Genomic DNA, 12,465 nt, shown 5'->3' on the forward strand with positions numbered 1-12,465 from the left:
GAGGTGTCTGATTGGTCAGTGCTGAAAAAGAAGGCCAGAGTAGGTCATCCATTGGGCTGAGCCAGCATATTTATCATGTACAAAATGAACGCAAGTTAAATGAATTAATAAGTCATTTTCTTCTAATAGATGGCTTGCCTATTCGGAAGCTAGTTACAAAGGAGAGGTGATGGTTTTGGAAGAAAATCAGGATCTGTATGAACTTTCAGCAGCTGATGTAAAATCTCTTCATCCACTGAGAATGGTGAGGAAGTACATTTTTCTACTAAATTTTGCATCAATCCATTGCTTCTGCCTGACAGTCTTATATCAGGTTGTGAATCTGTTCTGTGCTGAAACACCCACATTGACTAAGATGATCCTGAGTATGCATCAATATTCTGTGTCACTGTTCCAAGAATGAGTAATGGAATGAACAGAATTTGCCTAAGGGAAAATATTTTTGTCTGGTGGTACTGGCTATAAGAGACTTCATTCAAATGCATTTATATATAAAAAAATAACAGTATTCTTCTTATCACATAAATCTGTACTATACAAACACTATTCCTTTTTATTTATAGGATTTATATTCCATTATTCTCCCCCAAAGGGATTTACAAAGAACTACTGAAATATAAGTTGTCCAAAAAATATGCTTATGTAACAATAAACAGATGCAATGTTCTTGACTTCCATATAATGCCATGAGAGGTTAAAAACTTGAATTTAAATTTTTTTATATGCAGAGCTGGCTCTCCAAACTGGCTCTCTACACTCTACCTGACTTCAACTTCAGTGCTGGAGGGGCATTTTTTTTTGTATGGGAAATGGAACAGGAATTGAAAATGTTGTTGACTCTGATGTTTTATCTGCTTTGGAATTCTTAATTCTTGGCATGCATGTGAACACAGACACATACATATATTACCTATTTTAATAGCTTGTCATTTGTTGTATGTTATGCTTTTTATTTGTTTTAAATACATTTTTTAGCTCTGAGAACAACTTAACTTATATAAAGTATAATCTTATGCAAAGTTATCCCAATAAGCTTAGACTGGGGTAGCAGGTTACAGTAGATGAGTGATAGGGTTGTGAGGGTCCTGCATAGTTCAGGGGGTTGGACTAGGTGACCCAGGAGGTACCTTCCAACTCTATGATTCCATGGAACAACTCAGCAAAAGGATTGTCCTGTTTATCACATAGTTTATCAAGCCATTGTAATTCACAATTATATTTAAGCATGCACCAAGACTGAAGGGATTACCTCACAAACTGCATTTTTTTTCATGTACATGTAAAATGAATTGGATAGACAAATAATCAGATTTTACATTTTTGTATTTTTATTTTGTTTTATATGTTAGGGTGGCCTAAAGGTACAGATGCCCATGAATGTTAAGGTGAGTATGTAAATTAATAATGTTTGTAATTTTGAAACACTTAGCTTTTTTTTTTTTTAGAATGAGTATGGCATATCTTATGAATTCTTATTAAAATTTTCTGCATTAAAAACATTAACAGTGCCATCTTATGCCATTAAACCCACTTACTTGAGTAGACCTAGATGGGTGTAAGCCTACTTAGAATGGATATTTGTAAAATCCAACAGTTTGTTTTAATTTCAAAACCCTATACAATTTAAGACTAACTTATCTGAAAGACTTCCTACTACTTTATGAATTTGCCCAGCCACTACATTCAAATTCAGTGGCCCCATTTCAGGTGCCCCTGCCTTCTGAGATTAGGCAGGTAACAACCCAAGAGAGATCCTGGCCTTCCCAGTCATGGCATCAAAGCTCTGAAACTCTCCCCAGGGGAGATTCATATGTCCCCTTCTATTAGGTGAAGACTTTTTTTGTTTCACTTGATATTCCCTTAGTGATTCCTCCTTCTTAACCAATGTGTCCATTGCATTAATGTTTTGTATGTATTTTAATTTGTGAATATAGTTTTAATGGTATGCATTAAGGCAGTGGTCCCCAACCTGCGGGCCGCGGCCCGGCGCCGGGCCGCAAAGGCCATTGCACCGGGCCGCGGCTCCCTCTCCCCGCCCCCCCCCGCAGTAAAAAACTTCCCAGGCCGCAAGCTTGCGGCCCGGGAAGCTACTTACTGCGGGAGGGCGGGGAGGGAATCAGGGCCGGGCCGCACCCGTGCAGGGCGCGGCCGGGCGCGGCTCGCGGGCATGGCCCGAAGCATGGGCGTGGCCCGCGCGGGCGCGGTACCTACGGGCGCGACCCGATGCCCTGCCGGTCCCCAGCCTAATAAAGGTTGGGGACCACTGCATTAAGGGGCTGATCTTAATGGTTTTAAAATGTAAGTTCTTTATGTTTGTTTTAAATTGTTAGCAAACTTAGTAGCCTTTGTAGACGCAGAAAGGCAGCATACAAATTTTCTAAATAAAAATGAATAAATAAATGTTTAGGACAACTGATATATTCTTGGTATCACAGCACTGTGCAGTTTGCCAGTTGCTCAATGGTGGCAACCAGCCTCATGGAATAGGAAAATGCACTCATCTGTTGTCTTATCAAAGCACAGGTAAATTGCTCTATTGGCTACTGAGGAAGTGAAGGAGAATAAATGTATAGTTGCATTTTTTTCCCTTTTCCTTTTTGTTTTGCAGTGTCCACACATATAATGTGGGTCTGTTACAAGGCTTTTCTCTACTGCTCAACTTACTCGTTATTTTCTTGGGAGTCAATCCACAAATATTTCAGTTGATCCAGGCATGGTCCTTTCCACAAATATGCCCTCCCTCTGCATTTTCATAGTTGTGAAATCAGTTTATTTTCTTGCACTTGTTGTTGTTAGGTGCAAAGTCATGTCCGACCCATCGTAACCCCATGGACAATGATCCTCCAGGCCTTCCTGTCCTCTACCATTACCCCAGAGTCCATTTAAGCTTGCACTGACTGCTTCAGTGACTCCATCCAGCCACATCATTCTCTGTTGTCCCCTTCTTCTTTTGCCCTCAATCACTCCCAGCATTAGGCTCTTCTTCAGGGAGTCCTTCCTTCTCATGAGGTGGCCAAAGCATTTGAGTTTCATCTTCAGGATCTGGCCTTCTAAAGAGCAGTCAGGGCTGATCTCCTCTAGGACTGACCGGTTTGTTTGCCTTGCAGTGCAAGGGACTCGCAAGAGTCTTCTCCAGCACCAGAGTTCAAAAGCCTCAATTCTTTGACGCTCGGCCTTCCTTATGGTCCAACTTTCGCAGCCATACATTGCAACTGGAAATTCCATAGCCTTGACTATACGCACTTTTGTTGGCAGGGTGATGTCTCTGCTTTTTAGGATGCTGTCTAGATTTGCCATAGCTTTCCTCCCCAGGAGCAAGCGTCTTTTAATTTCTTTGCTGCAGTCCCCATCTGCAGTGATCTTGGAGCCCATGAAAATACTACTTCCATTTCTTCTCCATCTACTTGCCAGAAATTGAGAGGGCAAGATGCCATGATCTTTGTTTTCTTGGTGAGTCTCAAGCCAACTTTTGTACTCTCCTCCTTCACCCGCATCAAGAGGCTCTTTAGTTCCTCTTCGCTTTCTTTATTTTCTTGCACAAATGCCTTAAATCTGGATTTTCAAAGGAGGATATTGGGATCATCACTGGCATGACAGCACCCTCACTTTTTCTCTTTTTGTACATGCTTATACCGATATAGAAAAATACAGACGGGCTGGGAAACCAATATGGCAATAAATTATCCAAATTGGACTTACATAGATTCGTCTCTCTTCAGTAATTCTTTTATTCTTATTTCACACAAGTCCCAACGCGTTTCGCCTTACAAGAACAAAAGATTTACTGAAGAGAGATGACTCTATAAGTCCAATTTGGATAATTTATTGCCATATTGGTTTCCCAGTCCGTCTGTATTTTTCTGTATTTGTTTCTTCACTGGGACCCACCCCTCCCAGTTCATTACTTTTATACTGATATCCTGGCTGCATTTCTAAGCATTAAGATATTGTTATATTTCTTTATTATTGTAATAATATTGGGTTGAACATGCTCAGAATCCCCAGCTTTCATTTTTTTAAGAAAGTCTCTAGACCCTTCTTTTGTAGAGATATGATGTTCAAGACCTATGCAAGGGAAGAGGCTAGATAAAAATACTTTAAAAATAAAATTGAGATTCAGGGACAATGATAAAGCAATATAAGTGTTCTGTTCTTTTAAAAAATCAGAAATGAAATCACTTATCTTTGGGGTGGGAGGAGAGGGAGTTGTTTAATTGATAACAGTTCAGTCATCAAAAACTGGTCTGGAAGTTGGTGGACACAAAAAAGTTTGAGAAGGTTTGCCAGGTCCCTCCAGGTAGCCAGTGAAGTATGGGAAGTGGGCTTACTCAGAGCAGGAGTCTCACCTGATTTCAGAGGCATCCCCACCATGACCCAGAAGTATCATGGGAACACTGGGGCAATGCTCTGCTTTGGGGGCAAAACTCTGTGGTGGAATTAACTTATATTGTAGTTTTTTCCACCAAACCAGAATGTATCCCTGATGTGCTTGCATCACTTCTGGATCAGATTGAAGTCACATTGGGGCTATCACTAAAACATCAGGTAAAACACTAAAACGTAGTAAGTCTCCCCCACCATTGGCCAACTGATCAGTGGTGGAGAGGTGGGGCCTGGGAGCAGGGGCTCCCACCCCCACCAGGGGATCTGGCATCCCTGTGGTTGACAGAAACATTACTCAGATGGAAGGTGGCTCAAAATTGGCTTCTGGAAGAATATTGGGGATAAAAGTGGTCTAATTTTAAAAAATGGGGAGAAGAAAACTAAACTGAAGACACAAAAATGCATGCAGAAATCAAGGGCTAAACGCAAGCACCTTGGGACCAGAACAAATGGGGAAAACATGTACAAAACATGTACAAATGGGGAAAACATGTCTCAGACTTGATGTGGGTTTCCTATAATTGCCAATTAAGAAGATGATCCAGAAATTTGTACAGAATTTGCTCCCCATAGGTAACTGTGGGAAGCCTTGGCTATAGCATGTAGACAAAGCTAGACCGAATCAGAATACAGGATAATCTTGATAGGCTCGAGAACTGGGCTAAACTAAATAAAATGAAATTCAATAGGGAAAAATGTAAAGTTCTGCTTTTAGATAGGAAAACCCATTTATACCAGTATAGGATGGGGGAGATTGTCTTGGCAGTAGTATGTGTGAAAAGGATCCAGGAGTCTTAGTAGACCATACATTGAACATGAGTCAACAGTGTGACTCGGTGGGATTTTGGGCTGTATTAAACAGAGTATCATGTCCAGATCACGGGAGGCGATAGTACCGCTTTAATCTGGTTTGGCCTCACTTGGAGTACTGTGTTCAGTTTTGGACACCACAGTTGAAGAGGGATGTAGACAAACTGGAGTGTGTCCAGCAGAGGGCAACAAAGATGGTGAGGGTTTTGGAGACCAAGACGTATGAGGAAAGGTTGGGGGAGCCTGGTCTGTTTAGCCTGGAGAGGAGACGACTGAGAGGGGATCTGATCACCATCTTTAAGTATTTAAAAGGCTGCCATATAGAGGGTGGAACAGAGTTGTTCTCTCTTGCCCCAGAGGGACGGACCAGAACCAATGGGATGAAATTAATTCAAAAGAAGTTCCTGAAAGTTAGAGCGGTTTCTCAGTGGAACAGACTTTCTCGGGAGGTGGTGGATTCTCCATCTTTGGAAATTTTTTAAAGAGGCTGGATAGCTGTCAGAGAGGCTGATTCTGTGAAGGTTACAGTGGATGAGCAATAGGTTTGTGATTGTCCTGCATAGTGCAGGGGGTTGGACTAGATGACCCAGGAAGTCCCTTCCAACTCTATTATTCTATGATTCTAGTGCACACAATGAGAATCTTCACACCCCTCTTGGTGGCCACTATTATGCAGTTTCAGTTGAAACTTTGGCCGTGATTTCACTCTTGCTTTCAGCATCATTAACACAGTAGTCCATAATATATGTTCCAGCTCTTGATTGCCAGGAATCTGAAGTGTTTTCGCAAATTATATAAAATCTGCATTAATCATACCCAGTAGTTAAGTATTTGTTTCTACTTCTCTGTTACAGACATGTGGATTTGAACTTTTATCTTCTAAAAAGGGTTTATCAAAATGTATATAAACTTCTTTGTTGGGGATTTTCACCTTGTTCAATTTCTTCTTTTTCAAGTTCAGCCAACACATTCACCTTCTAAAAATGTAGTTTATAAACAATTAGAGTAGGCAAAACATCTGTTTCTGAAGAGAGTATACTAAACAGAACACTTAAACAATTCGATGTACTGTTTCCTTGTATCTTCTCAGACAAGAAACAGAATCTTTAAAAGAACAATAAAACTCTAGTCGTATAAGGAAAAGTAAATTTATGCTTAACTTGTTTTTTTTAATAATCTGGTGAAAGTTTTGCCATCTGTTTTAGCCTATATTTAAGGATGGAACTTAAAGGCAGTTTGAAGAGGACAACAGCATCTTGAAGACTTGGAAAAACAAAGTTTTAAAAACAAAACTATTTACCCTTTCCACTTTCTGTTTACTTCAGAAATTATGAATGGGGAAATAAGCGGGAAGTATTAATGCTGAAACAGCTCCCCCTTCCCTCCTGATGTTCTCTTAATTTTGTCCTCCAGACTTCAGGAAAATGTTTGCTAAGCCATTCCGAGAGGGGCAGTATACAAATTAAATAAATAAATAAAACATACAGGCTATCATTTAACCCCAACTGCACAATCCCATTTTCGAATTTATCAATAATACTAGTAATCAAGCCCGCTGCAACTAATACAGCGGGCGCTACGTTAGGGAGCCCCTGGCAGTCGTGCGGAGCGCGGCTGCCGGGGGCTCCCTTGGCCGCCGGCCTGACGCGGTGAGAGGCGCTTCGCGTCAGGCCTCTCGCTGCATCAGGCCGCCGGCTCGCAGTTACTTCCTTGTCTGAAGGGCGGGAATCGGCCGGGCCAATCAGCAGGCACTTTGCGCCTGCTGATTGGCCCGGCCGATGGTCTGTCTGGAGGAGGGGGCCAATCAGGCCCCTTCCTCATCACGGACTAAGCCCGCCCTAACTCCTCCCACAAAGCACTTAGTGTTTTATTTAGTCTGCTTTATTTAGTCTGGCGCCCATGGCGCCGCGGGCGTGTTAAGTATTGCAGTTGGATCTCCTGCACAAAAACGGAACTCATCATACGTTCCCTACAGATAAACTAAGGTTACAATGCACCTCTAGTCTAGTAGCAATTCATAAGAAGGTATCTCCAGGTAAGAAAAAAGAGATGACTGAGAGGAGTTAAAAAAATTCTCACAAGATTTTGGAAAAGTAAACCCAAGATCTAGAAATATATTTCAAAGACAATCTATCTCACATTCTGCAGATGGTGATTTATGAGAAGCCGCACTTTGAAGGATGGTGTAAGGAACTTTCTGAAAATATTGATTATGTTCCAGTGCTGTTCAAAGATACTGATGATTTCCAAGGGATTGGGTCAATATGTGTTATTGGTGGGATGTAAGTATGATTTCATTTCCATTTTTAAACTAGTCACCTTCCAGCAGCATCCCCTCCTCATTATGGAATTTCTACAGGTTTCCATAGAAATCAGGCTTCTGGACTAGATATTTTGGTAAACCCCAGATTTGATAAGCAGTGATTTTCTCATTTTTATCGGTCCTTCTTTTTATTTTTCAGTAATTTCAACACTGAAACAAGTGTTACTGACAGTGAAATCCATTCTTGGACAAATATTAATCCTGTCAGAATGTATATGCTAATTTAAAAATCCCCAGAAGATTGCTTGTTGTTAAAAAGGACAGTTTCATAACTTTTAGTCATTGGCTGCATGTTTCTTTATAGTTGAACTTCGGGGGGGGGATGTTTTACATTATGCACATCATTGGTCAGAGGGAGGAAAAAGAAATCTGGGAGATGAATTGTCAAAGGTTTTCACAGCAAGAGTCAACTGGTTGTTGTGGTTTTCCAGGTGTGGCTATGGTCTGGTATTCTTGGTCCCTAATGTTTCAACAGTAACTGTGGCTGGCATCTTCAGCGGTAGGAGACAGCAAGATGGGAAGCTCTTCATACCAAACTACTCCCATCATCATGTCTTCTCTGTGAATATGCCAGCCACAGTTACTGGCAGAATGTCAGGTACTAAAAGTACCAGACTATGGCCATGCAGTCTGGAAAACCACAACAACCAGAAATCTGGGAGATCTCATTAGTTAGGGTCTTCAACTTTTGTCTTGGTTAGTCTCTCTTGAAACAAAGGGGAGATATTTGAAACCCTCACCTTTGTGGTTAACAAAGGCAATGGGATTGTCTCAAATGATCCTTTACCTCTACTTGCATAGGGGAAGAGGAATATCTTTTTAATCTATAACATCATAATGTCTTCCTGAACTTTGTAACACCACATTCTGCCCAGCACTGTTCCTGGGGAGTCCCTGAAGCCTGGAGGCAGCATGTGAAGGGGGACACAGTGAGCTCTAGGGACAGAGGTAATCCCATTCTGGAAACAGCTCCACTTGTGATGGTGTGCACATCCCAGTGTAAAAATGGAACACAAAAGTTGCCAACCTGTCATTCTTATTCCAAGTTTAGAAATTGACACCCAAGAACAAAATGAGGCCAGCAGGACAACATTAATGTTCAGTTTTTTCTGCAGGGATAGCGTCATGATTGCAAAGAAAGTTATAAAATGTTCAGTGTATCCAAAAGCTGTCCATTAATGCTATATTTGGTTCAAATGTAACAGCAAATCTTCTACTTATATGCCCCCTCCCAAGATGTAGCCAGCTAATGGGTTATATTGTTTTTGTTTGCAAACAAGGATTCCAAATATGTTTATTTCCTGTTTGGAATCTTGTTTTCAGGAAAAGCACAACCGTATCTGTCCAGGCTTCTCATAGTGCTCCAGAAGAATACAACTGGTTGTGATGGATCAGACCAGTAGTCTGTCTAGCCCAGTACCTGCTACTATCAGTGGCCACAGGAGAGCTTGCAAACATGGTCTCCAAACAGCCCTGTCCTGCAGACTGCTCCCCAGCCACTGATAGAAAAGGGCATTCTGCCTCTGAACTAGACATTAAATCCATCTAACTTTGTGGCTATCACGGTATCTCAGGACACAGAGTTTCACAGATTAGCTAATTGTGTACAGTAGTGCTTTTCTCTGAATTAAACCTATTACAAATCAGTTTCATAGGGTCAACCTGTGTTCTAATAGTGTCAGGGAAGAATAGTTTCTCTATTTTCTGAACACCAGGATTAATTTTATGGACCCTCATCATATCACCCCTGTTGCCTTTCTTGTACACTATTTTATTTATTAAAATATTTGTACCCCACCTTTCCTCATGGTTCTGCTACTAAGCCCAGATGTTTTTGACCCAATATATTTTCCTATGTATTTACCAAATTTGCTACCTCACTAATCACTCTGCAACAGAATTACTTATGAATAAATAAAACAGCACTGGACTCAACACAGATCCTTCTTCTCCTGTAAAAACTGTTCATTTATTTCTGCCCTCTGCTTTCTAACCCATTACCAATCCATAACTTTAATCAGGAGTCTTTGCTGTCTTATCAAGTTCAATACTAGGTCGTCCCTGAGTTGATGACACAGGGCTACCTTTTACAGAAGCCTTGCTGAGTCCTCTTCAGCAAAATTCATTTTTTTCTACCCATTACCTGGGAGGAGATATTAATCTAACAGGTGTCCCTTATTCTCCTCATGTGTGGACACCCAAATAATGATTTCTGCTTTTGCAGCTCATTTAATTTGCCACCATGTCTGCTCTACAACTCTTTGAGCAAGTTTGTATGTTCCCATGAGAATCATGAATAAGGAAAAGAATCATGAAGCAATTGCTAATGAAGTGTATCTTTAAAAATAATAATAAATATAGCCTAGTGGATTTGTATGATACTTGTTCTGAAACTTGTATAATGAACATCTCCTGAAATGTAAAAGTTCTAATTCCATGCTGTAAAACCAATGTCCCTCTAGATCACTACCATGCCACTCTGAGCTTCTTAGGCAGACAAAATGATACTCCGGTCTGCTGTGTTAGTGAAATGTATAATAAGACTATGGTATACTTCTTCCATTGATTAGTGGCTATTATGAAGGAAATTCATCACTTTTCTCCTTGTTCTTTGTGACTGCTATAGATGGGTTGCATATGAGAAGGAACACTATAAAGGCCGGCAGTACCTGTTAGAGGAGGGAGAATATGATGATTGGCAGTCATGGGCTGAAGTTAGCAATGTCCTGTTGTCTTTTCGGTTTCTGCAAGCTGTAAGTACTACTTGGTTTAATCACTGTGTCTTCCCTCCAGAATTTATTTGTTCAGTTTCATTGGAACTGAACACAGATTAGCAAATCAGAGAGAGAAAAGTAAGTGGCTTGTTACTGTGAGAAGCCCAGGAGCTTAAATTCACATTATGTCATTTCCACCACAACAGATCTCCCCCTCAAAATATGAAAAGTGAAAATCATCTGCTAAAAGGACTGTTTCTTTATGACAAGGTGGGGAGAGTAGGTATCTGTTCCATAGTGAATGTTCCATACTTTCCCATCTAAGAAATCTTTTTTTAATTAATCATTTGCTTTGGTAGTGTCTTAACCCAGGGGTAGTCAACCTGTGGTCCTCCAGATGTTCATGGACTACTATTACCATGAGTCCCTGCTAGCATTTGCTGGTGGGGGCTCATGGGAATTGTAGTTCATGAACATCTGGAGGACCACAGGTTGACTACCCCTGTCTTAACCCCTTCAAAACATTTTGAGAATCTGAAGGTCACTCAAGGTCAAGGTGATTGTTTCATGCTGTCATCCAAAGTGCTAATAGCAGCATAGGAAGCTGGGTGTTAATCCTCCCCTTGCATCCTTTCCCTGGTGTAAACTGCCTCCTTCCTCCCTCTGTGCCCTGTAGGCATACTCAACTGCATTGGAACGTAGTCAAGGATGCATATTTGAAAATGCATCCAAAGACTTCCTAGTGAAAGTAATGAAGTATCTGTAGGAAACATGCATTTAGTTGTATCCCTGATCTACATTAAGGGCTCGTGATATTCATGCAGAAGACTGCTTTTTCATTCAGATCACTTTCCTCTCATCTAGATCACACACAGAGTTCTTTGTCGTATTTTGGTGTGTTTTAAAACATCATAGGAATTAAAGTAGAAACATGAGTGTGTTGTCAGCAGAAAATGAAAGTTCTTCCCCTAGAATTGAATTTCCAAATGCCCTGATTGCAGTGTCAGCAGCTACCCAGGCAAACCAGGGTCTAATACATGGCATACTCCTGAGAGAAAATAATTATTTGTGCTGTGCATGGCTCTTTTGTAGACAGGTTGACATGCCAATTTTTCTTGAAAAGTATGGAGGGATAGTTCATAGTCTGAACATAAACAGCCTTAAGGGTTTCTCTGATGTATAAATTAGGCACGTGTCTAATGGGACTGTTAATGCAGTTCACTTTAAAAATGATAAAATGTGTTTGCAATCCTGTCCTTACTCATCTGTGCACGGATTGATAAAAAATCAGTAGCTTTACAACTGCAACTTTAGCAGGCAAATTCTCAAATAATTAAGCTCAATTTCACCTATAATGCAACAAAGTTCTTATAAAAAGATGCTAATGGCAAAAATTAAGGAGTTGAACGTGCTGGTTCTTTCCATGTATATACAAAGTTTCACTGTCTAAATGGCAGACTGAAAGTAAAGCCATGTTACAAGAAGGAAATAAATTGGAAGTGGAACAAGAGTGAGTTGTAGTGATTCAAAGAGTTGGACTAAGACTTTCATATGCTCACTCTGGCCTGAAGTCATCCACAAAACCTAATGGCAGTCACAGACACTTATCCTAAAAACCACTGAAGAACTGTTGTGAGTATAAAATGAAAAAGGGGAGAACAAAGTGTGCTGTCCTGTATTTTTTGGACAAAGGACAGAATGGAGATTATCTGTGCTCCTCAAAAATCTGTCTTGGAGGATCACCTGAACCAAATCGATAGGTCAAGAGCTGTATCAAGCCCATGTGCCAGTGTGTTACAATGCAGAGAGGCGTTCCAAGGATCCACTTGGGTGCCAGCTGCTGTGCAGTTCCCTTGCTACCTGGTACTGAGAGTCATCTGGCAGCTCCTGAGCTGGACATGCTGCAGAGAACTCCACCCCCCCCCCAGGACATCTTAGGGGAGTCCCCAAACTAGGGGAAGCATGCATACAGGCCCAGGCTCCTCCCAAAAGGATCCATCCCAATGCCCAAACCGCCTAAAAGCTGTGACAATTAGAATTAAAGCAAAACTCGAAACGTAATCCATGACAACTACTACACAAGAAAAAATGGATGGAGGGGAAAACCTGCGATGAACTGAGAACTTCCACCTGGTGACATCTGCTTAAATAGTGAAGCTGTGTAGATGGACCAGCCATATCACCTTCACACTTCAGAACCTCTGCTCCCACAGTCCCATACAATACAGCTAGACT

General features: G+C 41.0%; 1 protein-coding gene across 1 annotated transcript in view; it reads left to right on the forward strand.

Moving 5' to 3' along the window:
• Positions 1-12,465, forward strand: part of CRYBG3 (crystallin beta-gamma domain containing 3) — an 80,007-nt gene that overhangs the window by 44,289 nt on the left and 23,253 nt on the right. Inside the window, exons 9-12 of the mRNA XM_077342232.1 lie at positions 130-244; positions 1,350-1,385; positions 7,342-7,475; positions 10,143-10,269. Of these exons, the coding sequence (XP_077198347.1) occupies positions 130-244; positions 1,350-1,385; positions 7,342-7,475; positions 10,143-10,269 (412 nt within the window). The remainder of the gene's footprint in view (positions 1-129; positions 245-1,349; positions 1,386-7,341; positions 7,476-10,142; positions 10,270-12,465) is intronic.

This window comes from Paroedura picta, chromosome 6 (assembly GCF_049243985.1).
Source record: "Paroedura picta isolate Pp20150507F chromosome 6, Ppicta_v3.0, whole genome shotgun sequence".
Lineage (NCBI taxonomy): Eukaryota > Metazoa > Chordata > Lepidosauria > Squamata > Gekkonidae > Paroedura > Paroedura picta.